This window comes from Candoia aspera, chromosome 4 (genome assembly GCF_035149785.1).
Source record: "Candoia aspera isolate rCanAsp1 chromosome 4, rCanAsp1.hap2, whole genome shotgun sequence".
Classification (NCBI taxonomy): Eukaryota; Metazoa; Chordata; class Lepidosauria; order Squamata; family Boidae; genus Candoia; species Candoia aspera.
In genome coordinates, this window is record NC_086156.1 from 22510838 (window position 1) to 22537218 (window position 26381).

General features: G+C 38.9%; 1 protein-coding gene across 1 annotated transcript in view; it reads right to left on the minus strand.

Moving 5' to 3' along the window:
- The window catches only part of ABCB1 (ATP binding cassette subfamily B member 1), a 41553-nt gene extending 18616 nt beyond the window's left edge, over positions 1 to 22937 (minus strand). Inside the window, exons 1-17 of the mRNA XM_063303583.1 lie at positions 22900 to 22937; positions 22056 to 22150; positions 20304 to 20349; positions 19534 to 19678; positions 17927 to 17993; positions 16302 to 16493; positions 15516 to 15687; positions 13837 to 13961; positions 12322 to 12493; positions 9619 to 9732; positions 8068 to 8178; positions 7014 to 7139; positions 5532 to 5735; positions 4551 to 4721; positions 3143 to 3304; positions 2084 to 2263; positions 1232 to 1378 (exon numbers count right to left, since the gene is read on the minus strand). Of these exons, the coding sequence (XP_063159653.1) occupies positions 1232 to 1378; positions 2084 to 2263; positions 3143 to 3304; positions 4551 to 4721; positions 5532 to 5735; positions 7014 to 7139; positions 8068 to 8178; positions 9619 to 9732; positions 12322 to 12493; positions 13837 to 13961; positions 15516 to 15687; positions 16302 to 16493; positions 17927 to 17993; positions 19534 to 19678; positions 20304 to 20349; positions 22056 to 22150; positions 22900 to 22902 (2232 nt within the window). The 5' untranslated portion in view covers positions 22903 to 22937. The remainder of the gene's footprint in view (positions 1 to 1231; positions 1379 to 2083; positions 2264 to 3142; positions 3305 to 4550; positions 4722 to 5531; positions 5736 to 7013; positions 7140 to 8067; positions 8179 to 9618; positions 9733 to 12321; positions 12494 to 13836; positions 13962 to 15515; positions 15688 to 16301; positions 16494 to 17926; positions 17994 to 19533; positions 19679 to 20303; positions 20350 to 22055; positions 22151 to 22899) is intronic.
- Between the last annotated feature and the right edge of the window lie 3444 nt (positions 22938 to 26381).

Below are 26381 nucleotides of genomic sequence, written 5' to 3' on the forward strand. Positions count from 1 at the left end.
TTGGACTGCACGAAGATCCAACCAGTCCATCCTCCAGGAAATAAAGCCAGACTGCTCACTGGAGGGAATGATATTAAAGGCAAAACTGAAATACTTTGGCCACATAATGAGAAGACAGGACACCCTGGAGAAGATGCTGATGCTAGGGAGAGTGGAAGGCAAAAGGAAGAGGGGCCGACCAAGGGCAAGGTGGATGGATGATATTCTAGAGGTGATGGACTCGTCCCTGGGGGAACTGGGGGTGTTGACGACCGACAGGAAGCTCTGGCGTGGGCTGGTCCATGAAGTCACGAAGAGTCGGAAGCGACTAAACGAATAAACAACACAACATCAGGGTACACCCATTAGCAATCTTAAAGTAATGTATCTTAAATTGTTTTTGCTCTTGTATATTCTTTTCACTCTGTCATAACTCCACTGTTGTGCTGTAAAACATTGCAAAAGGCCATGTATGAACAGGTGTGGCTGAAAATATGCTTCTGAAAGGAGGCTTCCTGTCTCCATACAGAGAACTGCTTGTGGAATCTTCTCTGTGTTTTTGCATTTGTGGCTAACAATTATGGCCTCCTAATAGAAGCCACATGCAAATTTTTGGGAATTCTCTGGTGATTTAAAAAAATGCTTCAGATCAAGGACCTGGGTTTGTGTCTGTTGCAGTTCGAAGGCCTATTGTGAGCTCCCATGAAGGAATAGTGAAACTCTTTCACTGCAGATGGCTCCATAGACACAGGGATAAGGCAATCTGTTCAGAACAAAAGTCTGCCAGTGGCAGCTTCTTGCCAATCCTGACCACAAAAAGTTTAAGCAGGGTTAGGCTGGGTTAGTACTTTCATGAGAGGCCATCAGGAAACCCCAGATTTTACAGGAAAAAATCTTGAAAGAGGGCAATGATAGACTACTTCTCTATTGATGCCAAGAAAATAACATAGATCTATCCACAAAGCCGAGCTCAACTTGAGGGAGACTTCAGCTGCCTCAGTACATGTTTTACATGAGTAAGCCACTGGCACATAAAGTTTATACAAGCCAGTAGTGCCATGTGCATCTTGTAAAGCTCTTAATCCCATTTGAGACAGTTTCTACTAAAAATTGCCCTGTATTTTTAAGAGATATTTTTTGAAGATTCAATCTTGGTTTAAAATATGGGGCAGGAATGAATATTGGAGGCAGAACCAACCATATGATTACATGGGAATAGTATAAAAAATTATTAAATATATTAAATACTCACCCCTATGATTTCTGAGAATATTATTGAAAATGCAGGCTGTAGTGCTCCATTGATCAGAGCAGAAAAAGTTCCCACTATAAAGTAAGGCCATTCGGATAAATTCAACTTCATAATCTTAAGAAATGAAACCTGGGGCATATTTTCATCCTAGAACACAGAAAGAGATGAAAGGTAATCTATTGTGGCTTGCTTTGGTTTCTGTTCATACACAGACACACACCCACTTTTTTTGAACTAATGTCATAGCATTGATTCCCACCTCCCCAAGTTTCAAAGGTTTGTGTATGCCCAACAGCCTTTGCCAGTTCCACCAGCGTCTCTTGGTGGGTCTTGAACCTGCTGTCTGCAGGCCTCATGCTATTCTTCAGGTCATTTTGTGTGGCCTGCACTTCACGGGCATGCATATTTTTGGCCAGGCACTAAGATCCTCTAGCTAAAAATGAAAGTAAAGCTCCCTGCCTGGCTGGAGCAGGCCAAGGGGTGGTTGCACTCTTAGCCCTGCATTTAGTCCTGTCACAGCCTGGGACAGAGTTGTTATCTTGGGACAGCCAAAGCAGCAACACCATGCACAATGTCTGCAAAAATGCATCAGAATTTTTTATGAAGAAAAAGAAATCTGTGAACTACCCTAATGGAGATTAAGCATGCTTATGTGGAATGATGACCAAGAGTTGGATGGGAAGACCAGATGGAGTCCCTCAAAGATGGGCCCTGTTGGTTGACTGGAGCAATAAATAGGAATGTTCCATAGTACAGAATATGGAACGTTTTGTTGCAGATCCCTGCTGTAGGAACAAAATACAATTAAGAAGTTGTACCTGAAATGAAAATTTCTAAACCCAAAACACTTACAGGCTGAACTGTCTGAACCTCAAGGTCTTCTTCCTGCATTTCTAGCTTTTTGAAACTTCTGCGAGTAGACCGTCTCCTCAGCCCATTTGAAAAAGCATCTTTGCTTATTTTTTCTGGGTTATTTTGCAGATTGGATTCTTTTTCTGCTGACTCTTCTGATTGGACCTCAGTGGACACTGCCTGCAAAAACAGGATGAATGTGGTGAAAGGATTCCAGATCTCCAAATAGTGCCCAGAATACAGAGTCCAGTTGATATACAGAGTCCATAACAGTATTAATGTTAATTAATTAATATACAGAGTCCATAACAGTATTAATGCCATGTGTGCTCATATCCAGCTTTTGTGATATAAGCAGGAATGATCACTGAAAATATAAAAAAAATGAACAGGTTACCAGGGTTATACAGTTAATTGTATTTTGTTTGCTTTATTCTCAAAAGCTAGCTAGCTGGCTGGCTGGCTGGCTGGATAGAGAGAGAGATAGAGAGATAGCACTATCAGAGCAATGTCTAGGTGGTATATTGTTAGTCTGGAAGATATCTGCATTTTTTTTAACTGTTTCAAAGAATTGAGAGGGGTTGGTTCCATCATTTCACTGTCCTTCTTTTTCATTATTACACCATTCTACTGTTTTACTGGTCTGGACAGACTACTGGCACAGTATTGCTGTATCCAGCTTTTTAAGAAGGTCATGGCAGAATGGAAGGAGATGAGGCTGACCAGAGACTAATGGAACAATGGAGGGCCTGCATCAGCTGGAAACAGCCAATGGATACCACTCTGATCCCACCCACTACTGGTCAGCTGGCTTTGTCTCCAATATAATGGGTGGTAAAGTGTAACAGATGGTGCCCATGTTCTAGCTGTCCCCCACCTTACAGCCTAAAAGACTGTTTCATCCTTGAGTTGGGTACAAGATGAAGTCAATGTTATGGGGACATGGCAGGCAAAAAGGTTTAGAAAGGGAATATTGATACTGTGCTTAGTTTCCAGAGAGGTTAGGCCTTCAGGTAAAAGAAAGGAAAAGAAAAGAACAGTGAACAAATTGATGCCTACCTGCATATTGACAAGTTGGAAATAAACTCCTTTCTTTTCCATAAGCTCACAATGGGATCCTTGCTCTCTGATGACCCCATCTTCAAAAGCAGCGATAAGGTCTGCATTTCGGACTGTAGACAAACGATGGGCTACTATGATAGTTGTGCGGCCTTTCCTTGCCTAAAAGACATATCCAGGTTCCATTAAAATAGCCAGATGTTCATTAGCTTTCCTTCATATTTAATATAATTAGACTGAAGCCTTCGTGCCTTTTGTCCTTTCATCTCTTCCAATTTGTTAAAGCAATGGCCGTGTTGACAGTTCATGAATGAATGCCTGCCCCAAGCAGAAAAGTGAATGATTTGTCCAAGACCATTCAGAGAGCAGGATATTAGGGCATGGAACTAAATCCAAATCTCCCAATTGTAATCAGGCAGTCTCCCTCTTTGCATGGAATCTATCTTTTCTGAAGGTTTCCTTGGTTATATTTCAGGGCTGATGGCAATGAAAAGATGGTGAAAAGGAATTTACAGTTAGCTGTTTTCACTGTGGCATTAAGCCATTCCTTTCATGCCAAAATCCTGGTCATCTTCTATCATGTGAAGGCATGATGGCTCACTTAGCATATGGCCCACTTAGTGTGATCTGGGAAGCTAATCAGGGGTAGGTTTCATTAGTAATTGGGTGGGAGACTACAATGGGATACCTGGGCTATAGATTAATCTAGGAAGTGAAAAAAAATGCGATACCGCTTCTGTTTTATTTACAAGAAAACTGCACTAATATGTCCATGAAGTTACCACAAGTTGAACTTGACTCAAAGGAGATCTTGTGTTAATCTGTACCTAAAATTTGCTGCCAGCATCTTATTAAACAAGGACTTTGGCCTGTTCTTCTTGCTCTACTACCTCCAGGAGAATGTGTTAAACCTCTTTACTCCTCAGATTTTAGGAAAAAACAAAACAGGCATACATTTTGGAAATTCCAGGCTATAATTGTTGGAGTGTTCTTTCCCAATAAGGTGCTCTCCATATCTGTTTTAAAACTTGCATCATCTTCACACAGCATTTTATACTGATTTGGATGACTATACTTCAAATCCAATCAATATTATTGATGTAACTTTAAAACAAGGCATAAATTCTTTTTCTGAAGTCAAACTATATTTAGAGGAGGTAGGCAGAGAAATCAGGCTATGATGATAACTAAAAGTCCTGGGCACGTGACCTTCACATTATTTCCTCTCTGTAGCCCAACCCAAGTTTCTACTGAATATTCACTGACCCTTAGCAGAAGGTTTCAAAGAGGCATAGGAAACTGGGGGAAGATCCCACTGGGCAAATGAAGTGCTGCAACTTATTATTGACAGTCAGATCTTTTACCTCCCTCCCTTTAATACATTTGGGTTAGTTTCATTTTTAAGGACCTTGTCCAGAGCAGCCTGTACAATAGCTTCACTTTCTGTATCCAGAGCTGAGGTAGCCTCATCCAGCAACAGAATTTTGGGGTTCCGCACAAGAGCCCGGGCAATCGCTATTCGTTGCTTCTGTCCTCCGCTTAGCTGTGCCCCTCTTTCACCAACCATGGTTTCAAACTTCTGCAGGGCAACAAAGAAACACATTTAACTTCATAACTTAGAATTCATAGTGAGGTTGCCATCAAGGGTAGCATCAGTATTTCAGTTGAAAATAAGCAGTAAATCAGTCAATAAATAAGAAGTATCAGAGTGCTTCTTCTGCAAATACACCCTATATTCAACAGCAAGAAAAAATCTTGCACAAAGTATTGGCATTTTAGGGAATGTTTTCCCACCCCCAAAGTGCAAACAATCACATGGTCAGTGCTATCACTTGGTTTATAGATCATGCAAAGCATGTTTGGTTGAACCTTGATTGCTGAATAAATAATCCACAATCTGGTCAACGTATCCGTATTTTTATTTATTTATTTTTCAAATTTCTATTACCACCCATCTCTCCCAAAAGGGGGAATCAATATACATTGACTACAGTTCCCATAATTCCAGTTGGCCCAGCCATAGTGCTTGGAAGTTGTGGCAGTTGTGATCATCATCTGATGGCACCAGGATACTTGGGGAAAACTGGGATAGATTCCCCTTTCCGTTCCTGTGAAAGATTTTCAAAGGCTTCATGCAGCTTTACTGATGCTCTTACTCTATTATCTTAAGTAAAGCTGTGATAAATGAAACATAAATAAACATGGTACTAGGCCAGTAATCCCCAACCGCCTGCCTTCCAGACAGTTTGGGATTACAACTACCGTGCTTGCTGAGAACTGCAATGCTAATGCAACACATCTTTATGTTTCCTCCATCTCCACTTTCATCTGTAACTTAAGGCATTAGAATAACCTAAGGCAAGCAGTCAATACAGTATATTTTCCTCACATCAGGTAACTTCATAATGAAATCATAGGCATTGGCTTGTTTAGCAGCTTTTTCCATCTCTTCCATGGTGACATTTTCACGGCCATATTGAATGTTTTCTGCAATTGTTGTGGCAAATAGCACTGGTTCCTGGTTCACAATGCCAATAATTTCCCTCAGATACCTCAAATTCAGAGTCTTGATATTTTGTCCGTCAATGGTAATCTAAAACAAAACAAAAATTGCACAAATTCCAGTCAGGGCTGAATAAATACTGGGACTATCAGAACCTCAAAGCAAGAAAGAACATCTAACATATAAGGAGTATTTAACACAGTGTTTCTCAACCACGGCAACTTTAAGAGGGCTGGCTGAGGAATTCTGGGAGTTGAAGTCCACCCCTCTTAAAGTTGCCGAGGTTGAGAAACACTGATCTAAGAAACAATTTACAGAATGGAGGGGAAGGAAGATGAATATCTAGATAGGAATGTGGGAAGATATGGAAGAGAGGTCTGATTACAAAAAGCTGCTAGTAACAGTCACTGCAGTAGTATTCCATTGTCAGAATGAAAAAAACAACGCAGCTGCCTTTTTCATTAGACTTTTAGTCAACGTTAAAGGTCTGTTCCCCCACTTTTATGCTGGTTTATTTTATCCTACTCTTGGTGTTATTATATGAATTATTTTAATAATTGGAATTATTTTTATTGTAATTTGATTTTTTTCCTTACTGTGCTTTACTATTTAACTATTTTTTTTAAGCCACCTGGTTTCCTTGTATAAGAAAGTATTTTTAAAAAAGTAAATAAATAAGTCCTCTATCTTACAAAAATGCTTGTTTATTATTCTTATTTGAAATACTTACAGGATACAACTGCTCTTAAACCAGTTTAAAGTATATAACAGTATTTTATAACAATGTTTATTTTTTAATGTTTAATTAGGGTGGCCAGATTTCCAGCAGTCAAAATTAGGACATATTAATTTGCCTCAATCTACAGTATATACTCATACTAATCCATAATTTAATTTCCCAAGAGGTCTGGACAAAAATTGTATTAAAGACTGGAAGTTAATGTTTGGAAGGGCTTCTCTGTTATGAAAAAGTTTTCCACCATGCCAAGTACTTCCTTTTTTATTAGCCCCTACATTGTATGCAAAATGATCATCATGTCGAACCAAGTTAAGACTTACAAGCAAAAGACCCTTGTAGCTATCATTCCAGCAAAGGGAATGGTAAAGATCTTCTCTTTCATCCCCATCTCCTAATCCACCAGGAAATACCCCAAAATTTGATGAATAAAAGAAATGTCAAGCACTATCAAGAGACTCTGATTATAATACCTGATACCATTCTAACTCTTGCTTCCCATGTTGCCACTTCCTGTTTGACTTTAAGTACTGTACTGGCACAATGAAGTTCTTTCCTGCACTGTGGGAAGTTATCTGACATTTAACATAAAATATGTTCCAGGTATCCTTGGGTGGCTTCAAATATCTTACCATGCCTTCCATGGGATCGTAAAACCTTTGTATCAGTTGGACAGTTGTACTTTTTCCACAACCACTGCTGCCAACCAGGGCTATTGTCTGTCCACTATTGATCTGCAGATTCAGTCCTTTTAATACCTGAAAGAGAAAAATAGAACAACATGTATTAGACCACAAGTCACAATGAAATGTGTTTTATTTCCCAAAATAATGGCAGGAAGATATCCACACTCCTAGATTGTACAGTCCTAATGCAAGTTCAAACAGAAAAAATAGATGGCAATGAAATATATTTAAGATTGATCTCAATAAATTCTATTGGCAAAAAAAGATCTGCAGTTGCATTGATGCCATATTCATTATTGCTTCAGGACTTGGCATTTATTTATTTACAGGAAATTTTATCATTTTTGAGAAAACAAAAAACTAGGAATTGTAGAAGCGAGCATTCAGAGCAGAACCTCAATTACATAGAAATAAAATTTAGCACATTTTACAGAAGACTTTTCCATACTGGCACTCTCCAAATGTCTTGGGACTATAACTCACAGAATGCTCATGGTGGCTGAGAATTCTTAGAAATGTGGCTCCAGCATATTTGGAGACGACCTCTAGAAGAAACTGGTTTATAGCAATTATGTGGCATTTATGCTATGAAGTCTTTCTAGAATTGACTCAGTGACCTATTTTCCCACCACTTTCTATACTCTTACCAGTTCTAAATGAAGCTATACTGTAAGTATTGAGATCTTCCTTTAATATTTGAAACTGATTAGTTACAATCTGAGAGCCAGCCTGGTATAGTGGTTAAGGCATCAGGCCAGAAACTGGACACCATGAGTTCTAGTCCTTCCTTAGGCACAAAGCCAGCTGGGTGACCCTGGGCCAGTCACTTTCTCTCAGCCTTAGGAAGGAGGCAATGGCAAACCACCCCTGAAAAACCTTGCCAAGAAAATTGTAGGGATTTGTCCAGGCAGTCTCCGAGAATCAGACACAATTGAACGGACATTTTTTTTAAAGGTACAATTAAAATGGCAACAGTACTTCCTGATTTAATTCACAATACCTTGACATCTGGCCTTGATGGATAATTGAAATAAACATTTTGGAAACTGAGATTTCCTGTAATTTTGTCAGGTTTATAGCCACTTTCTGAATAACTATCAATCTGAGGTTCCTATATAAAAGGAAAGAACAAATTAAATCCAGTCAGTTTAATTCCTTTGCAGATTGAAAGCCAAAGAAAATATTGCATGTAGGGCATGTAACATGAAACGTTACCTATATTGTTTCCTATTTTCACATAAGTAGCCATAATTGGTTTTACACAATGCACTACACCAATATTCCCCAACCTGTGCATCCTCTGGATCTGTGACCTTCAAGTCCAATATTCACAGGAAAGACCATGCTGATCAGGAAATTCTGAGAATTATGCACATCTAGAGGGTAACTTGTTTGTGAAGTCTGTGCTAAACCACAGTATCATCATATGGTTTTAGCTTAACATGATGTCTGAATCTAGCCATTGCGATTTATAAGCAATGGGTTATAGATTACTGTGATTTATAAACCCACTCAATTCTAGCCCTAGTCAACAACCTATAGTTAAATACACTATAGTTTACTGCAATATATGAACTTACATCATTGTTTACAGCCAATTTAGGAACTACATTTTAACTCCGTTCCTTGTTCCTGACCCATATCTCCCTTTTCGAAGAATTATATGGACTCTGACTTGGCTCTGCTTGTAGCAACAGAGAAAGGCTCTCATTAAAAATATACAGAAAGAAAAATTGACCCATCTCCTTTTTAACTCCATGCCCATCAATACACCTTTCAACTTCTGTTTTGAGTTTCTTAGTTCATCTCTTTCAGGCATTTCATCCCACTCTTCAGCTGTGCCAGCTGGGGTCATACAGTTATCACCCTCAGTTGGTATTATCTACATTAACCTATCTACACTAATCATTTACAGAGTAAGTGTAAAGATTCATTTAACTTTACTTTCTTTGGTTGTCAACTGACACACAGTACAGTTATTCCTGTATTGCGATCATTCATCTACCCACTCCTTTATTCTACTCCTGCTCCTAAAAGTAAATCATCAACTGGGTTGATCATTTCACTGTAGTGAAAATATTGCAATCTGTTTTCTCTGCTGACTTCTTAGCCAAAGTTGAAACATAGCCTTTTAGCTTTTACGGTTAGTTGTGGGACTTGCATGGCTATTCACTAAGAACCAGAAAGAGGCAATTAACAATATTTGTAATGGCTAGATTCAAAGAATTACCTTAGGTATGCACAGCTTTGTGGGATTTTTAGGGGAAAAAATCCCCATCCTTTGAAAAGCAGATCTGATACACTTGCCGCATGACCAAGGCTACAAAATCCAGCCAACCAATAAATGGCAGCAAAACAAATGTCTTCCTGCTACCTACTGGTCATCTCGATTGTCGCACTATCCAGTTACGGTAGCCCTGCTCATGCCACAGCATAGGGATCTAATTGCCTTGTTATCTGGTTTCCACCAATGTTGATTAAAAACCTTTAACAGATCTTCAACTCCCTGGCTGTCTTCATTTGTAGGCATAGCTCCAAAAAGGATACTTACATTGTCTATGATATTAAATACTGCATACGCAGCTCCTCTTGCACTAGCAAATGCTTCTAGGTTTGGAGAGACTTGGCCAATACTAAATGCTCCTATGATCACAGCAAAGAAGACCTACACAGAAAGAGTTTCAGAAATGACCATTGTCAGTTACGTAGTTTCCCTATGCAGTAATATAACAGCGATAAGGCTGAATTTCAGCAAGCAGAAGAATGTCTACTGGAGGAAATAATGATGACTTGGAGGAAATATAATCAGGATAAGGTTTGAATAACTTCATTCAGAGTACAAATGTAATGGTATATGTAACCATTTCAAAGTTTGCATTGTAGGACAATATGGACATTATCGCTGAGATGATCTTACAATATTCTCACTGAGTTCTAATCCCCTGCACTTTCAAATTGAGTTTTTAAAGAGGAAATATGGGGTTTCTAATTGAAATATGCTTGCTTGCTTATTGATTGATTGATTGGACTGCCGTGACTCCCAATGACTCTGGGTGGTTTACAAGTAAAAACATTAAAAAAACCCATAATAGACAAAAATAAAGGAATAAAATTAAAGTAAAATATATTTAAATACATACACATAGAGCAATGTGTAATAATGCAAGCTGGGCTGGTCTTTGGGCTGAAGTCAATGTTTTCACTTGACACAATGGACAGGAGGGACTCCAAATACTGCTGGTTCATGACATTTTTAAATAAGTGAAGAGACACACAAGACCAAGATTCAAGAAAATGGACTGTAACCTAATTGCACTACTTGGAGATTTGGGGAGAAACTTCTTTACATAGCAAACCATTTCTATAAAGTTGGAGAGGACAATAATAATTTCAGGAGAGGGGCTGAGGGTTTGGGCACTAACATGAAGTAGATAGTCTGTGTTATAATGTCAGCCCTTCAAGGTTGACAAGACTAAGAAACCAAAGTCATGCAGGCTAATACTACTTTTATCATAAGGTTATAGTAACAGAATCTTGCAAGTCTGAATGCGCTTCCTCACCTCCCTCCCTTTATCTTCAGGAGAACTAGGGATAGTCTTGTCTGAGATGCTTTCTCAGATTACAGTAATGCCTCCGACTCAGGTTTCTTTTATCTAAACATTGTCTTGGTAGCAGCTCTTCCTCCTGTTCCTCGTCATTCCTTCTACCCATTATATCTATATATAGGTGGGGATGGGATTTTCTGCTTTTCTCTTTTTTAGCAGGGCTTTTTTTTACTTTTTAAATAGGGGTTAAGCCTAGTTTAGATCATATGCTATACTGTACCTGCAAAACCAGGAACATCTCAGAATGGGTCAAAATCTACAAATGCATGGTCTTGTGATCAAACTTGGCAGGTTTTAACTTCCCCCTATAGGAAACTATGTTGCATAAAAGGGATTGTAAATTGCAGTTAGCCTACCCCTGCCAAGCAGCAGGAACATTATTTTTGACATTTATGAACATTATAAAATAGGCTGTGTGCTACATGCGGTTTAATTGGCTGTATGCTCCAATATTTACTGAACTTGATAAACCAAAATTTCTATTGCAAGACCATGCTTTTTTACTATCTTCAGCTGCAATGCCATGCATTGCTTGGCAAAACAGGGAAACATTCAACAACTCTGCACCATTTCCTAAATGAAAGCCTTAAAAGCATCCTGGTTCAGAAAATCTACAAGCAAAATATGTGGTGGTCTCACGTCTCAGGCCTTTCATATTTAAGGGCTACGGTTGCCTCTAATACTTGGCAGGCAAAAAGAGAAGGAGAAAAATAAATGTGGTATATAAATATAGCACATACACCCCTTTCCAGCAAGGAGTGTTTCAGGCAGAAAATATGCAGTGCCTCCCCAAACAATAATATACAGCTTTATTTGTCTTGCCTAACCATTTGAATGATTGTGGAAACTGGCCAGATAATCATGCTGGGCTGCACAATGAGGGGAAGCTACTACATGTGCCCAGGCATATTCCAGGTGACAGCCTGGATTAATGGAAACTGAAGTGGGACGTTAGTGAAAGGGCAGGGAAATTAAGTATAATTAAGTAGGAATCCAGTGAACAGATCAGCTCCCAGAAGACCTTGGATCAAAGGACACAGTAAGAGAAGCAGAGGAACGAAATAAACAGAATCGAAAGCATATTCTTAAAGGGAAATCCAGCCTTGCAAAAGCATCTTTGTCATGAAATAAAGTGGAGCAAGGGTCCTCTTGCGTAAGCTATTTCTACATACACTAAAGGAAGGAGCAACAGGGATGAATGGGAATGCCACTCTGCAGGTTCAAATCGAGGGGAAGTCTATCTCCTTTGCCACTGACCTGGTGTTTCCAGGACACCCACAAGCAAGATAGGAAGTTGATAGCCATCTCTCAGGACAGCACATATGAAATAAAATGTAGTATGAAGTCTCCTTCAAGTTAAGCTCGACTCCACAAAATTTTATTGGCAATAATACCGACAAGGGTTGCCATTGCTCTCTTCCAAGATAGTGTTTGACCTTCCCATTCTAGTCTACTGCCTGGGATCTTGTAGTGATCTCCTACATGCTTAGCTTTTCAAGATCAACCAAAGCTCTAACTCGATCAAAGAAAATAGACATGGCTTTGTACATGTGCATTTGCAAAGTTCTTTTTGCACCATAAAGTCCCAGCTTTTAAAACGGATTATTTTTTTGCAAAAGAAAATTGTACAGCTGTTTGCCAACACTTACTGTAAGGACTTTCCCAATACTGTAACCTTCGTCTATTATCAATGTAGTTCCATACCAGAAAGCCAATGCATAGGAGGCATATATTAATAAGAAAGCAACCCCAAGGGAAATGCTGGTCGTCATAGCCTTCCTTATTCCAATGTTTTTAGCATCTTCTAAATTTTTATAATATCTGAAAGAAGAATGGCAAACTCAGTACATAACTGCACTGGACACAAAATGCATTTTCCTCTCAATTATATTGTCTATAGTTATTGATATACCTTAAGAAAATGTATAGTGTATCCATGTGTTTTGCTTGTTATCATAATTCTATAAAAATATTTCTCTGCAAAATTAGTGATTACAACCAACCAGTTGTCTTTTGACTCAAGGAAAAAGGAATAAGCAATATCTACGCTAAATGAAAAGCCATATCTTGAACTGGCCAAATGGTCAAGTTCTCTATCAGTCTTTCCTGCCACAAAATAGGAGGAGGAAGGAGTATTAGGTATGTTCTCCACCTTGAGTTATTTATAAAAAATAATAAAGGTGGGATAAAAAAATCTAAAAATCTAAAGAAAAGTGTTACATTATTTCATTTTGGCCAAGATTAGTTATTCTAATTATTCAGTTATTCCCTGATATATGCAGCTATAGAGCCTCATGAGGCGCAGAGTGGTAGGTGGGGGTATTGCAACCGAAACTTTCCCCACAACCTGAGTTAGATCCCAGCAGAAGCTGGATTCTCTCTCGGGTAGCCGGCTCAGGTTGACTCAGCCTTCCATCCTTCTGAGGTCGGTAAAATGAGTACCCAGCTTGCTGGGGAAGGTGACGACTGGGGAAGGCCATGGCAAACCACCCCACTATAGAAGAAAACGTCATGAAGAAAACGTCATGAAAGCAGCGTCTCCCCAAAGGGTCAGACAAGACTCGGTGCTTGCACAGGGGACCTTTCACCTTTCACCATATGCAGCTATAGTGTCCTTTTAGTAGCAGCGTGTTTGTGTGTATATGTACATGTGCATGCAACTCATATTCAAATTCATTTAATTTCCTTTTTAATCATGAACTGATGTGACTAACACTGGAAAGCTACTGCAAGTCCTGCGTGTTCCATTTTTCCATTACCGTTGATTAGGAAATGGACGAGAAGAATCAGGAAAAAAGAAACAGAAGCAGATTCTCTTTTCTGCTCTAAAGTACTCTATTTCATTTCAAATGTAGAGCATCACTGAGAAGCAAGAAGAAACACCCCAAACTTGCAGCCCTGCAGTAGTTTTTCATATCAACTCCTTGCTGGTTGAAGACAATAGAAGCTGTAGTCCAAAAGATCTGAATGGCACCAGTTTGACAAGGCTAAAGTTTTAGATGAACTCTCATGCCTTAACAGAGATGGGGGAATGTGGAGATGGATGCTACTGGTCTATTGCTTGCTTGCTTTTGGAAGAGGTCAAATATACAGATTGAAATGAGCCTGATGCATGGCCATAACACCCCCAGAGAGTCTGTGTAAAATTAACAAATTTTCCTGACCTTTCAATTTCTTTCTTCTGTCCTCCAAAAGCTATAACTGTTCTGATAGTGCCAAGGACCTCCTCAGCAACTGACCCAGCTTTTGCATATGCAGCAAGTTCCTGGTTGGTGAATGCAGAAAGGATCTGTGGAAAAGAACAAAGTTTTGACCTTTCCATTCAAAGCAATTCTCCATGAAATTTAACACCAGCTTCATTTTTTTTACATAAGCATCCCTAGTGGCACATTGAAGATTAGACACTGCCCATCCCACAAAAAAGTCTACAATATGTTTCTTCTTAAAATAAAGTTCTGCCTGCCCCACCTTTGTTCCCCTTCCCTTGGCCAGCACTCTCCCTTCCCCACCTTTTTCTCCTCTTCTTAATAGCACTGGCGTCTTTCTTTTCTTCTCTATTGCCTTTAATTTTTAAAGAATATGAACCCATTGTACAGTGTGGTTGTGCCCAGTATCTTGATTTTTCAGAGGACTCTTTGGCAGCACCATATTTTGCTGTCAATCTTCTGGAGAACCAAAGATACCAGCTGTGACTATTCTGTAGCCAGGCCAAATTCTGGACAGCCAACAACAACCATCTTACCCTTTAGAGAAGTTTTACAGCACTGGGCAAAGGTTTTCACTGTTGCATTTCACGCTCCCATTGAGCTGCCTTTGGGTCCTTCTGCTGGCCAATAAGAGGCCAAATAAAATCACAGCCTGCAATGCCTGATCTTTTCTCCCCTTGCCATGTTTGCTTCACATGGCAAGGAATTCTTTTAAAAACTGACCACTGGGATGGGAGCAGCAAAGTGCAAGGATGGATGTGGAGAATGGGGGAGCAGGCAAAGGCACCATGTTGCCTTGGCTGTAGGAGAGAGAATGGTATAGAAGAAAAATTGTAAACCACCAAAGGGTAATGTTTGAACAGCTGAGCTTCCCAAGTGCCATGCAAGCCTCAAAGTATGGAGACAAGCAGAGTAATTGTCCCCAAGTGTGAGAAAGCCCTCTCTTAAAGGACAAAGGACACTTTCACATCACCACAATTTCCATTCTCCAGATTGTCAGATGCAGGTTGAAGATGATCCTCTCTTTGGTTGAGTCAGAAATGCTGAGTACAGAAGTGAAATTCCCTAACTCCTACTCCACACAAAAGAGAAAGGAAAAAAGCAAGCATCCTGGGGCTTTGTATGTCACTTATCCCATGTGGGAGAGATGTGCTGGTGTGTGTGTGTGTGTGTGTGTGCGCGCACACACATGCACTGATGGCAACTTGCAGGGGATCCACAAGGGGGTCAAAAAAGTCAAGATTACAGCCAGGCTGAGCAACCAAAGCCCCATCCCCTTTTATGGGTGCCATACACAAATAATCTTGCTATACTGTCAAGACACAATTCAGGAAAATTCAGTACAGTTTTAGATTAAAATATACCAATCTGTAACCAAAACTAATAAACCAGGGGCCAGCAATGAACCAAACATGTTTCTTCCTTCTTCCCTGAAAGAAGGTATATTATATCCTCTGCCACCCAGAAATTTTTGCTCATGATAGGCAGCCCCAGACATACATTTATTATCCCTGCTATTATTTCAAGAAACATAGAAGCAATCAAATCTTCATTTTAGAGGGAAACACAATGACATTTTCATGATTGAAGAGTGAATTGTGTATTATACCATTACATTTCAGCAAAAGTATACCTGCCTTTGCCCAAATTGCAGCTGAGATTCCTAGGACAGGACTAACGGCAAGGATTACAAGAGTCAATTTCCATCCTTGAATGAATCCGACTATAAATCCTGTTAGAAATGCTGCTATTCCCTGAAATAGCATTCCAATTTTATCACCAATTCCTTCACTGATTTTGGAGACATCTCTAAAAACAAGTTAGAGCAAACTGGTTAGGGCAATATTCAGGGGATAACTAGCAAGATGCATTTTTCCTGGTTTTCTGACATATAGTACTTCAATTGTACAGGCACAGCACAGTTTGAATACGTACATGGGTACACAGTATACATCTCCCTTACCAGAGAACACACATTCTACAGAATATAATGCCAGAGGTAAATCATATGTTGAAAAGAAGCAAATATTTACTCCAGTTAACATAGGTTTAATTATCATAATTATTCTTTTCCAAAAGCCATTCAGATGAATATTGTATGTCTATTTTTAAAAAGCTCATGATATTAAAGGATATTTTTTGTGTGCTTAAGCTTCAGTACTCCAGAATACATTTCATTATGTCCATGAAATATTACGGCAGGTAGTTGTATCATGAATAAAGGGGAAAATTTAGATGCAATGCAAAGTACAGTGCAAAGAATCTTTGTCCCCAGACTTAGTGCTATACACATACTATACACATACCTATTTCAGGGCTGAACTTTACTAACACACATTAAGCAATTGGGATTTTACTTTAAAGTTAATCAAGCTGGTACATTAAATTAATTACTGAAGAAAAAGCATGAAATATGTACTCACTCTATAAGTCGTGTATTTAGTTCCCCAACATCATTTACATCAAACCATCCAATTTCTTGCTTCATGATGGCATGGAAAAATTGTTGCCTAATTCTTTTAATCTGGCGGCCAGCTGCAAGTGACCAACATGCAACGTATGCATAGGCAGAGACAAGAACTCCAGCTCCTATGCCTGAATACTGGTATGCATACCTAAAATGCAATATTGTAGAAGCAAATTCAAGACAGTAATCTATGTTTGTCGGTAGCATCATAATTAGTCTTGGGAAAAATTGATCATAATGTAGAAAGTATACTCAGTGTAAGCAACTAAAATTGTTATCTCAAAGCAAGAACATGATGGATCTCACCAAAAGAATATCTGGTCTATTAGATTTTTTCATAGTTACTAGTCAGGGTCCTAAAAAAATAATATGAGCATAACATTGAGCCAAATAGTCTTCCTATTCTCCTCAAGACATTTGCATTCAGATGGAAGCACCCACTCTAGTCCTGAAGGTCAGTCTTGTTCAACCTGGTGCCTTCTGAATAAGTTAGGCTGTATCACCTGACATACATAGCTAGTATGGCTACTTGCTCCACGACCTGGTGGATTATGAGACTTCTAGTCCTACACGTCATGAAGACAACAGCTTAGGGAAGTTTGTTGCATAAAGCAAACTTTACAGAGCATTAAGCCATCTTGACTTGATAAATAAATTTATATTGGTGTAATCTGCAGAAAGATTCTTGTTGCAGACATAGGCATCTGCAGCTAGCCAAAATGATGAAACATGTGTCATGATGTCACAGTGGAAGCTCTGCCCCTTTGTTTTTTTATGTTACCTGACACACACCCCTTGCCTGCTTCGGTCGATGCCCATGGTTGTAGGGTGGTAGAGGGCTACATGTAAGATACTGAGGAAAAAATAGCAGATTGGGCAGGAACCATTTTTGGCCTCTTTGGTGCCATTGTTGCATAATTGCAGCTACCTGAAGTATATGATTTGCACCCTTCCCCCAATTCCCTAGAATCTGGGTTGTCACCAACATCAGAATGCACACTAAAACAGCCTTCCCTAACCTGATGACTTCCAGATTTGTTGAAGTAGAGTTTGCAGGCTGTCTCTGGAGTTGTACTCCAACACACTGATAGTCATCAGGCCCTCAACTGAGTGCCCTCCCTCCAAACTACAACAGCCATGATAATGGATGTACAACATTATTTTCCCCAGTAGCAATTCTACTTGGGACTGATAACATGTTTGTTCTGATCATCCCTTCATATGTGGTACTGATATACTGCTTTATGAGCACCACAGCTTGCTATATTGTGGCTAACTAAGGTGCATCTATTCAGTATGGACTACAGACATAATAATTAAGAGGCATAATTAGCAACTTGCCATTTTTGTTTTCTGAATGTTATAGTCAACAACCTAACCTAAGACTAAAATGGCTTCTTTACAGTATAGGCAACTTCATTGCTTGTATTTTATTCAGACTTAAATACTTTGTTACTGGAAGTTATTTAATCCATGTTTAAAAATATGAAAAATTTAAATGAAGATCTCAGCTATCACACACATGCACATATAAACATGTCAAATATATAATGTATAATGATATATATTAATTCAAGGTACCTTGTCATTTGTTCTTCTAAACTCTCAAAAGATAGGTATTGAGAATTATTAATTAAATCTACATTCTCTAAATGGAAGGAAGAAAAAATGGTGTAATAACAATTAAAGACAATATTAAGGTAATATTAGCAACTTAAGGCAATAAGACGTTTAATTCATTTTTTGTACCCAATCCAGATCATTGGCTCTGATCTATTCCCAGTCACTAGATTATAAACATTTTTAAAGATGTATAAAGTATTAAGTGGCATCCTTTGTTTATTTTCAATCAATTGCCTGATAGATTCTTTGTGGCTATTTCTCCAACTCTCTTATTACAGAAACATCTTTGGTTTTCAGCAAGCTTTTGAATGACTGCACACATATAGAATCCATTGCCAAGGCCTCTGAAAAAATATAATTGACTTGGTCATATGCACTAATTCAGCCCTGATGTCTTGCTGGCATTAACTAGCCAAGAGTATTGCTGTTAATACTGCACAGTCATAATCATATGATTTCCCACTTAGCAACCGCTTTGCTAGTGACAGAATTGCTGTTCCCAATTGTGATCGCTAAACGAGGACTACCTGTATCCAAGTTAAGCAGGCTTTCTCCTAGAGAAAATAGGAGTTAGGAATACTACAGCTATCTCTTGTATATTCAGTTCTGTCCATAGCAGGAAGTAGTAAATCTCAAAAAAAGTTCTGTTGGGGAGTACTTAGGACTTCTTGTTTAAGGAGTTCCTTGTCCTTGTTTTTATGGCTCCATTAAAAAGCCCTTGGATCTATTGTCGGAAATGGACAGTCTAAAGCTTAGGACTACATGTAGCCCCTAGAATCAACCCTGACTACAGTTGTCAAAAACAGGTAGCATGGTTTCTTGCCATTTGGTGGTGGAAAACACTTAAAAATATAGTGTAAGATAGATTTATACTTTATAAAACAAAGAAAAATGCCAAACTGCTGCAAGAAATAAGAAAATAATTTGATTGTCCACAAAATGTTAACTTTTGTTCTTAAATGTACATGTTTATTTTAAATGCACACAATTGTTATTTGAAAGGGCTGGTATTGCTTACTTCTAAATGGGCATGCATATGATTCACAAGGGTTCCCACAGTTATTTTTTATTTTGGTCCCACACACTTTCATTTTGACTCCATCTGGTTTCGGAATATGGCCTTGTACAAGAGGATCCCAGAGTCTAATTAGGTATAAGGCAGCTTTCCTATGTTGATATGACTGCTCACATGCTCCAAAGATTATTCATTATAGCCATTGTCTTGGTTTTGGCAAATGATTCTATTTTGTTTATAATATTTGTTATCTGTGTTAGGAACATCTATCTGTTTATATGCATCATGCTATCATGTATCTTTTGTGTGAGTTTCTTCTCGGGCATTATTCTGGTAATGCGATCAGAGTTGCTTAGAACTGCTTTTTTCAACATATAGTCATCAACATAAGACCAGAATGCTCTTGTCTTGTATACCCTCTACTAGCCAATGCCAACAATCAGCTGCCTACTGAACTTCTGGCATTTTTCTTAAGGATCAGTTATAAGAGCACATGCTTCCATTCTCTCCTTCTTTGCAATCTTTTCATGACATCATTGACTCCTCTTACCTACAGGAAGACGTCCTGAATCAACAAAGCTGTTTGTCATATCTCCAAAAACAATCATCATAACTGGAAGGGAAGCCCCATGAAGGGCAGCAAAAAGAGTGCCCAGTATCATTAATAATTTATCCAGGGAATCGGAGTAACGAAACTGAAAAGTAAATTATCCATATGTGAAAAGACATTTGTCCACTTAGTGATGTCTATCATACACTTAGAACACATACTTCTGGGAGAGTATCCCACAACTAACAAACAACATTTATTGACTTTTCACTTTTTCTTATTCTTGCATTAAATGAGGCAAACAGTTATGGTTCACATTAATACCTTAAAACATTGTGATCTGGAACCTTCTTTAAAAAGTAGCTTGAATGTAAAATTACCAAGTTGCACCATAATATTCACAAGATGAGTTTTCTTATTGACCATTATTGAATATGAATATATAAACACACACACTGCTGTTTAGAAAGTTTTGCTATTTTAATTTTAAAAATTAATTTTAAAAGAGAGCCAATTTGATGCAGTGGTTAAAGCATCTGGTTAGAAACCAGGAGTCTGTGAGTTCTAGTCCTGCCTTAGGCACAAAGCCAGCTGGTTGACCTTGGGACAGTCCCTTTCTCTCAGCTCTAGGAAGGAGGCAAGGGCAAACCACTTCTGAAATCTTGCCAAGAAAACTGCAGGGATTAGTCGGGCAGTCGCCAGGAGTTGACACTGACTCGAAGAAAAGAAAAAAAAACAAAACACCCCAAACCCAAAATTTTAAAACTCACCATTGTAAATGGGCTGACCATATTAAGCTTTTCCTTTTTATTTTCCCTGTAAAATAATGTATAGTTAAATTTCATTTTTTTTTCTATAAAGAACCATATTTACACAATTCAAATAATAAACAAGAAACATAATGTGCACTTATCCTAATTTAGGTGTCTCTGAAAGTGAAAGTGCTGCTGATCCTGAGATACTTTAAGATCTGGGTTATTCCATAATGTTACTTTAGCATGAGAAAAGAATCAAAATCCAGTTTTCCAGAAACAGCACACCACACTATCTGAATCAATGTAACAGGGTCATGAGTTATATTTAATCTGTTTTATTTTGAACCTCCAACTTGTTTTTTTCTCCCAACTCATTTTAATGTTAATTATTGTTACATGCTGATGATATTTTATTGTTTATTTCTGAACTTTTTACTTTGGTTCTGGATTCTCTGTTAATTGACCAAAGTCAGAACTGATGCAAATAAATAAAGAATTGTTTATCAGTACATAAAGTAATGATAATGTGTATAAATGATTCCATGTGATATTTCTCAAATCATTACATCAAATGTGAATGTTATATAAAGATATTTCATTCAATATTGATGGATGGGAGTCTTGAAACTTAATCCTTTTCAATCTAATTTTTTTCACAATTTTTTTTTTTGTAAAACCATAAAAATCTAAGTAGTTAGAACTCATTGCAGTCAATGAGTTTTCAAATAATCATTAATTCCTTAAATCTGGAATCCATAAACACTGTAAGCAGGAGAAAAGCATTTAAGTTCTCTTGTGCTTTCAGTGGCTGAGTTCACACACTGTGCTCTGCCATAATGTGGTTTGTTTGGTTTTGTGCTGTATGAATACAGCCATTGTGGCTTATAATCAGTAATGTTATTGCCTGGCATTATATGTCTACCAAGCCATTATGGCTTTCTCAACCAACGAGGATTTAAATGAACTATGTGTGAATACAACAATGTAAGGATTCTAGAGCATGTGCTTGTAACACAAGTGGACAACTTATTATAATGAAAGTTCTCATTTCCATGAAGGTAAATTTTGGGGGGAATTCATGTATCTCAGGGGTATTTTATCCTAGCCCAGAAGAACATGATGGAAAAACAACATCTGCTGATCTATGCCTGTCTACAAATAGGCTCTATAAGGAGGAGGGACAGAAAGTGGCAAAATCTAATATTTTTGTCCAACTAAATGTTCTCAGCTACCCAAAACAAACATTAAAGCAATATAAATATGCAGATATATTTGTAGACCTTCACCAGGTGATGTTGATGCAGAATATATGCAACACAGGGATTTCTTAAATGATATTCCTTTTAAAAAAAAAAAATTCTCTTGTTGCTGAAAATCTTGAGGCATGCATTTGCAACAAAACTATTGTATAATGTAAAGGAAAAAACTACTGTAAAATGTAAAGGAAAAAGAAAATAGCAAGACTGGAATAGTGAATAAATAAAGTGACTGGACTAAAATGAAAGCTCTCAGTAAAGCAGTATAAATGCCCTTTTACAGCAGATGAATGACAAGGACACTAAGAGATTTGCAACCCTAAAAATGGCTGTTTAGCTTATAATCTATGGCATGAGAACAAACTTGTAGAATATATTAGTTAGCTCTGAAAAGTGTTATATTTCAAAAGGATGTTTGACCTCCATAAAAGAAGGCAATTTGGAGCATAAATCAGATAAAAGCACCAACTGAAAATGCAAAAAACCAACCAACCAAAACAGAAAAACCTACTTTTTGCTTCCAGAAGCATCTTCAGTTACAATATTCTCCTCATTAACATTTCCATTAATATGTTTCTTTCCTTCATTTTCAGAAACCATTTCTACCTGAAAAAAATGAATTTCTCAGGAAATTAAATTATAAACCAATATATTGTTTAAAGGAATATGCAGCCACTAAACCAGGAACACAAATACACACGCGCGCGTGCGCACACATACACACACACATATGGTTCTTTGGATTTTTTAAACAATGGTAATAATATTGAAAACCACTATTTGGTAATTTGGTTGATTAAATAAAGCACTATCTTGGATGTTCTTGCTCCAGTTACATAGATTTTTATACAGTCTCTCTGTCTGGAACTATCTCAAGAGATATATATACAAAGAGAATTGGAATGTTGGATATTATTTCAGGAATTCACCTATATCCAAATTGGTTTTATAATGTTAACAGGTGAGATTTTTTTTAGTTTATTGAGGAGTAATACAAAACATAACATGAATAAATAAAAAGTAAAAGGCACCACTAACAAGAAAGATGGAAAGTTGCTCATAATTTCATAATTCATAATTTCATCGTTTCATAATTTCCATCTATCATAAGAGTTGACGAAGTTACACCTGTTGCTATTAACAGAATGAACATCATCTGCCAAAACTTGACAAAAGTATGATTCCTCCCTCTGAAAGTTCATCCGGGGAGAGAACATCACGGTCCTCTTAGGAGAGCATTTTACTTAGACATCGTATCTTTCCCCCTCTTTTTAAACAGTAAAGGTTTAAGCTTTAACAGTAGTTAACTGCACAGTCTGTGTAATCCAGTGAAAAAGATAAAAACAGGGACTTACCATTTTGGATATATTGATGCCTTCTGTCTTTGAAGTATTCAGTCTTAAGGGCTGAGCAATGATGATGGGCTGTAGATTGGTAGAATTTGTTCAGTTAGGGCAACACACTCAGCAGTTATAAAGCAGCAGTTTACTGAGGCAGAGGATTGTCAGCAGTTGCCTTTCCCCTCCATCCTTGCTCAAGCCCTGGAAAGATAAATCCATGCTGAATGAACTCCGCCCCCTCCATAAATATTAAATAACTACAGTAATATTTAACAAAGCTTGAATTGTCATTTATGAACTCTTGCCCTATTACTCCTGCCTAAGAAAGAGTCCCTATGGTTAAACAAAGTCTTCTAAAATTTGTTTCTCCAAATAGTGATTGGAGTATCAATGTCCTACTTTCTGTTTTTTGTTTTTTTGTTTCTTTTGGTGGGCAGGAGGGGAGGAATCATTTTCAAAAATTTATATAAATAACAGAGAACAAAAGAAGAAGAAATATTTGGAGGGAAAATAGAGCTAAGGAATAATATGAGATAAAGAGTAAAAAAGAAGAGAGTAAAAGAATAACAGGTAAGAAAAGACAGGGTGAAAGCATTGTTGCCATGCTCTTTTCCAAGTCTCACTTGGTAGGGAAGACATTTATTTATTCATCTGTTTATTTGTCTGATATCCTGCCTTCTGTCCAGGAGCTCAGGGGGGTGTAGATAGTGCTTCCTCCTTCTATTTTGCTGTACAACAATAAGCCTGTGAGGTGGGTTGGGCTGAGAGAGGATAACTGGCCCAAAGTTGCCCAGAGCTCTTCCTTGGCTTGGGTGAGCTAGAACCTTGGTCTCCCCATTCCTCGTCCACATTAATTACTACACCCACACTGGCTGCCACAGCATTAGGGCATTCCTTTCTTGACAGCAGGACTAGTGGCACCCTCTATAGGCTGATTTTGAAAAACTACGCAGAGTCAGATTTGGTTAGTACATGAAGAGAAGACCACAAGGAACACCAGGGTGGTTGCCAAAAAATTGCTTGTGTGTATCCATGAAGTCACCAGGAATCAAGTTCAACTCAAAAGAGCCTTTACTTTTATTTTTACCTTTATGATAGAACCTACAACAGAGGGTGGCTCTCTGAAGAAATCTTTGAATGAAAGTAATATCAAAGAATTATTCTGAGTATATTGGACCCAGCAAACCATTTAAGGCTTTGATGCAACTGAGGTCAAACAAAGTGGCTTAAAACGTGCAAATTAGGAAGCATGCTAGCTGCCACATTTTACACCAACCAACTTGCCAAACACTTTTCAGTATGCATTGAATTACAGTGAGTCTTCCAAACAGTCCACCAATCATCCATCTACATCTTTAACTAGGTACTCCCCTTCTAATGTGGTGTAATGGTTGCCTATCCCAAATCAATCTCAGACTCAATCCCCTCAATCATGATAGGAGGAGAAGGAGGAGGAGGAGGAGGAGGTTGGGAATGCCATTGGGATGATTGATGGACAGGCTTGAGCAAGCTGCAATGAAAAACAGGGTGCAAGCGTTTCAAATTGTGAGGCAGATCCAACAGTAACTGGGTTAACAAGACCAACAATGGGGAAAGGACCAATGAATTTGGGAGCAAGTTTCTTGGAGGGTTGTCGGGACTTAATGAACTTGGTAGAAAGGTAAACCTGATCCCCAATTTTGAAATCGTGTTGCACGGACCGGTGTTTAGCGGCTTGGAACTTGTAAGCAGCCTGGGCATCAGCCAAAGCTTGCTTAATCACCGGCCAGGAATCAGCCAGCTGAACAGCCCAGTCAGAGGCAGTACACAACTGGGGAGGGGTGTGTGGTAACTCAGGGATGGGGACAAAGTCGTGTCCAGAAACCACATGAAAAGGTGTCTGTCCAGTGCTCTGATGGACAGCATTGTTGTAAGCCACCTCAGCAAAGGGCAACAAATCAACCCAATTGTCCTGATGGTAATTAATGTATGCTCTAAGGAATTGTTCAAGGGTAGAGTTCAAAACCTCTGTAGATCCATCAGTCTGGGGATGCGACACTGTGGACAATGCCTGTTTGGTGCCAATCAATTTTAAAAATGACTTCCAGAACTGGGAAGTGAACTGTGTCCCGCGGTCAGTCACCAAACAGGAGGGGCATCCGTGGAGACGGTAGATGTGGACGAGAAACAGGCGGGCCAATTGTGGGGCCGACGGGATGGAAGCACAGGGAACGAAGTGAGCTTGTTTGGAGAAAAAATATTTTACAACCCAGATGACAGTTTTTTTCTGACTGGGAGGCAAGTCCACAATAAAGTCCATAGAAATCTCCTCCCATGGACGGGATGGGCTGGCTACAGGCTGCAGCAGCCCCTGTGGTTTACCCCCTTTGCGCTTTGAAATGGCACAAATGGGACAGGAGGCAACATAGTCCTTTACATCCCGCCGTAAGGTTGGCCACCAAAATTGACGCCTAACTAAATGCAAGGTCTTGACGAAACCAAAGTGTCCAGCAAGTTTATCATCATGGGAACGCTGCAAAGCATCAGTCCTCAAAGCTTCAGGCACATAAAGGCGATGTTCCACCCATGCCAGACCATTTTCAAAAGAAACATTGTCTCTATTAGCCAGCAACCAAGTATCAGATTTCAGTGCCTGGAGAAAGTCTTTCTGTAACTGACAAGGAACTTGCATTTTCCGCTTCCCAGACGGGGCTGGGGGCGGGGTTGCCTGCGCACAGGTCTGGCTTCGGGTGACAGCAACCAAGCCCAGTTGTGGTTCAGTGAGAACAGTCCCAACTATATCCGCCACGTGGTCAGAGTCCTGAGGCAAACATGACAAAGCATCGGCTAGAAAATTTTTCTTTCCCAGAATAAACTTCAATTGGAAGTTAAAGCGACTGAAAAATTGAGCCCAGCGAATCTGTTTAGGACTGAGATGCCGGGGGGTGCAAAGGGCTTCCAAATTCCTGTGATCTGTCCAAACCTCAAAAGGGCATTTAGCGCCTTCTAGGAGGTGATGCCAGGTTTCCAAAGCGGCTTTTACAGCAAAAGCCTCCTTTTCCCAAACATGCCACTGGTGTTCAGTTTCAGAAAATTTCCTGGACAGATATGCACAGGGTTTCAAGTGATTGTCGGAATCTCTTTGTAATAATATAGCCCCAATTGAAAAGTCAGAAGCATCAACTTGAACTACAAAGGGGCGTTCAAGATCAGGGTGCTGTAAAATAGGCTCAGCAGTGAAGAGGGTCTTTAACCTCTCAAATGCTGTCTGGCATTCAGGTGTCCAATTCAGCACTGCCCCAGGGTTTTTCACCTTGCATGTCTCTCCCATACCCTTGGTGCATAGCAAGTCAGTGAGTGGCAGAGCAATCTCAGCAAACCCCTTGATAAATTGGCGATAATAGTTACTGAACCTCAAAAAACTTTGTAGTTGCCGCCGGGTGCGGGGCCGTTCCCAATTTAAAATCGCCTGAATTTTCTCAGGGTCCATCTCAATGCCCTTGTCAGAGACCCTATAG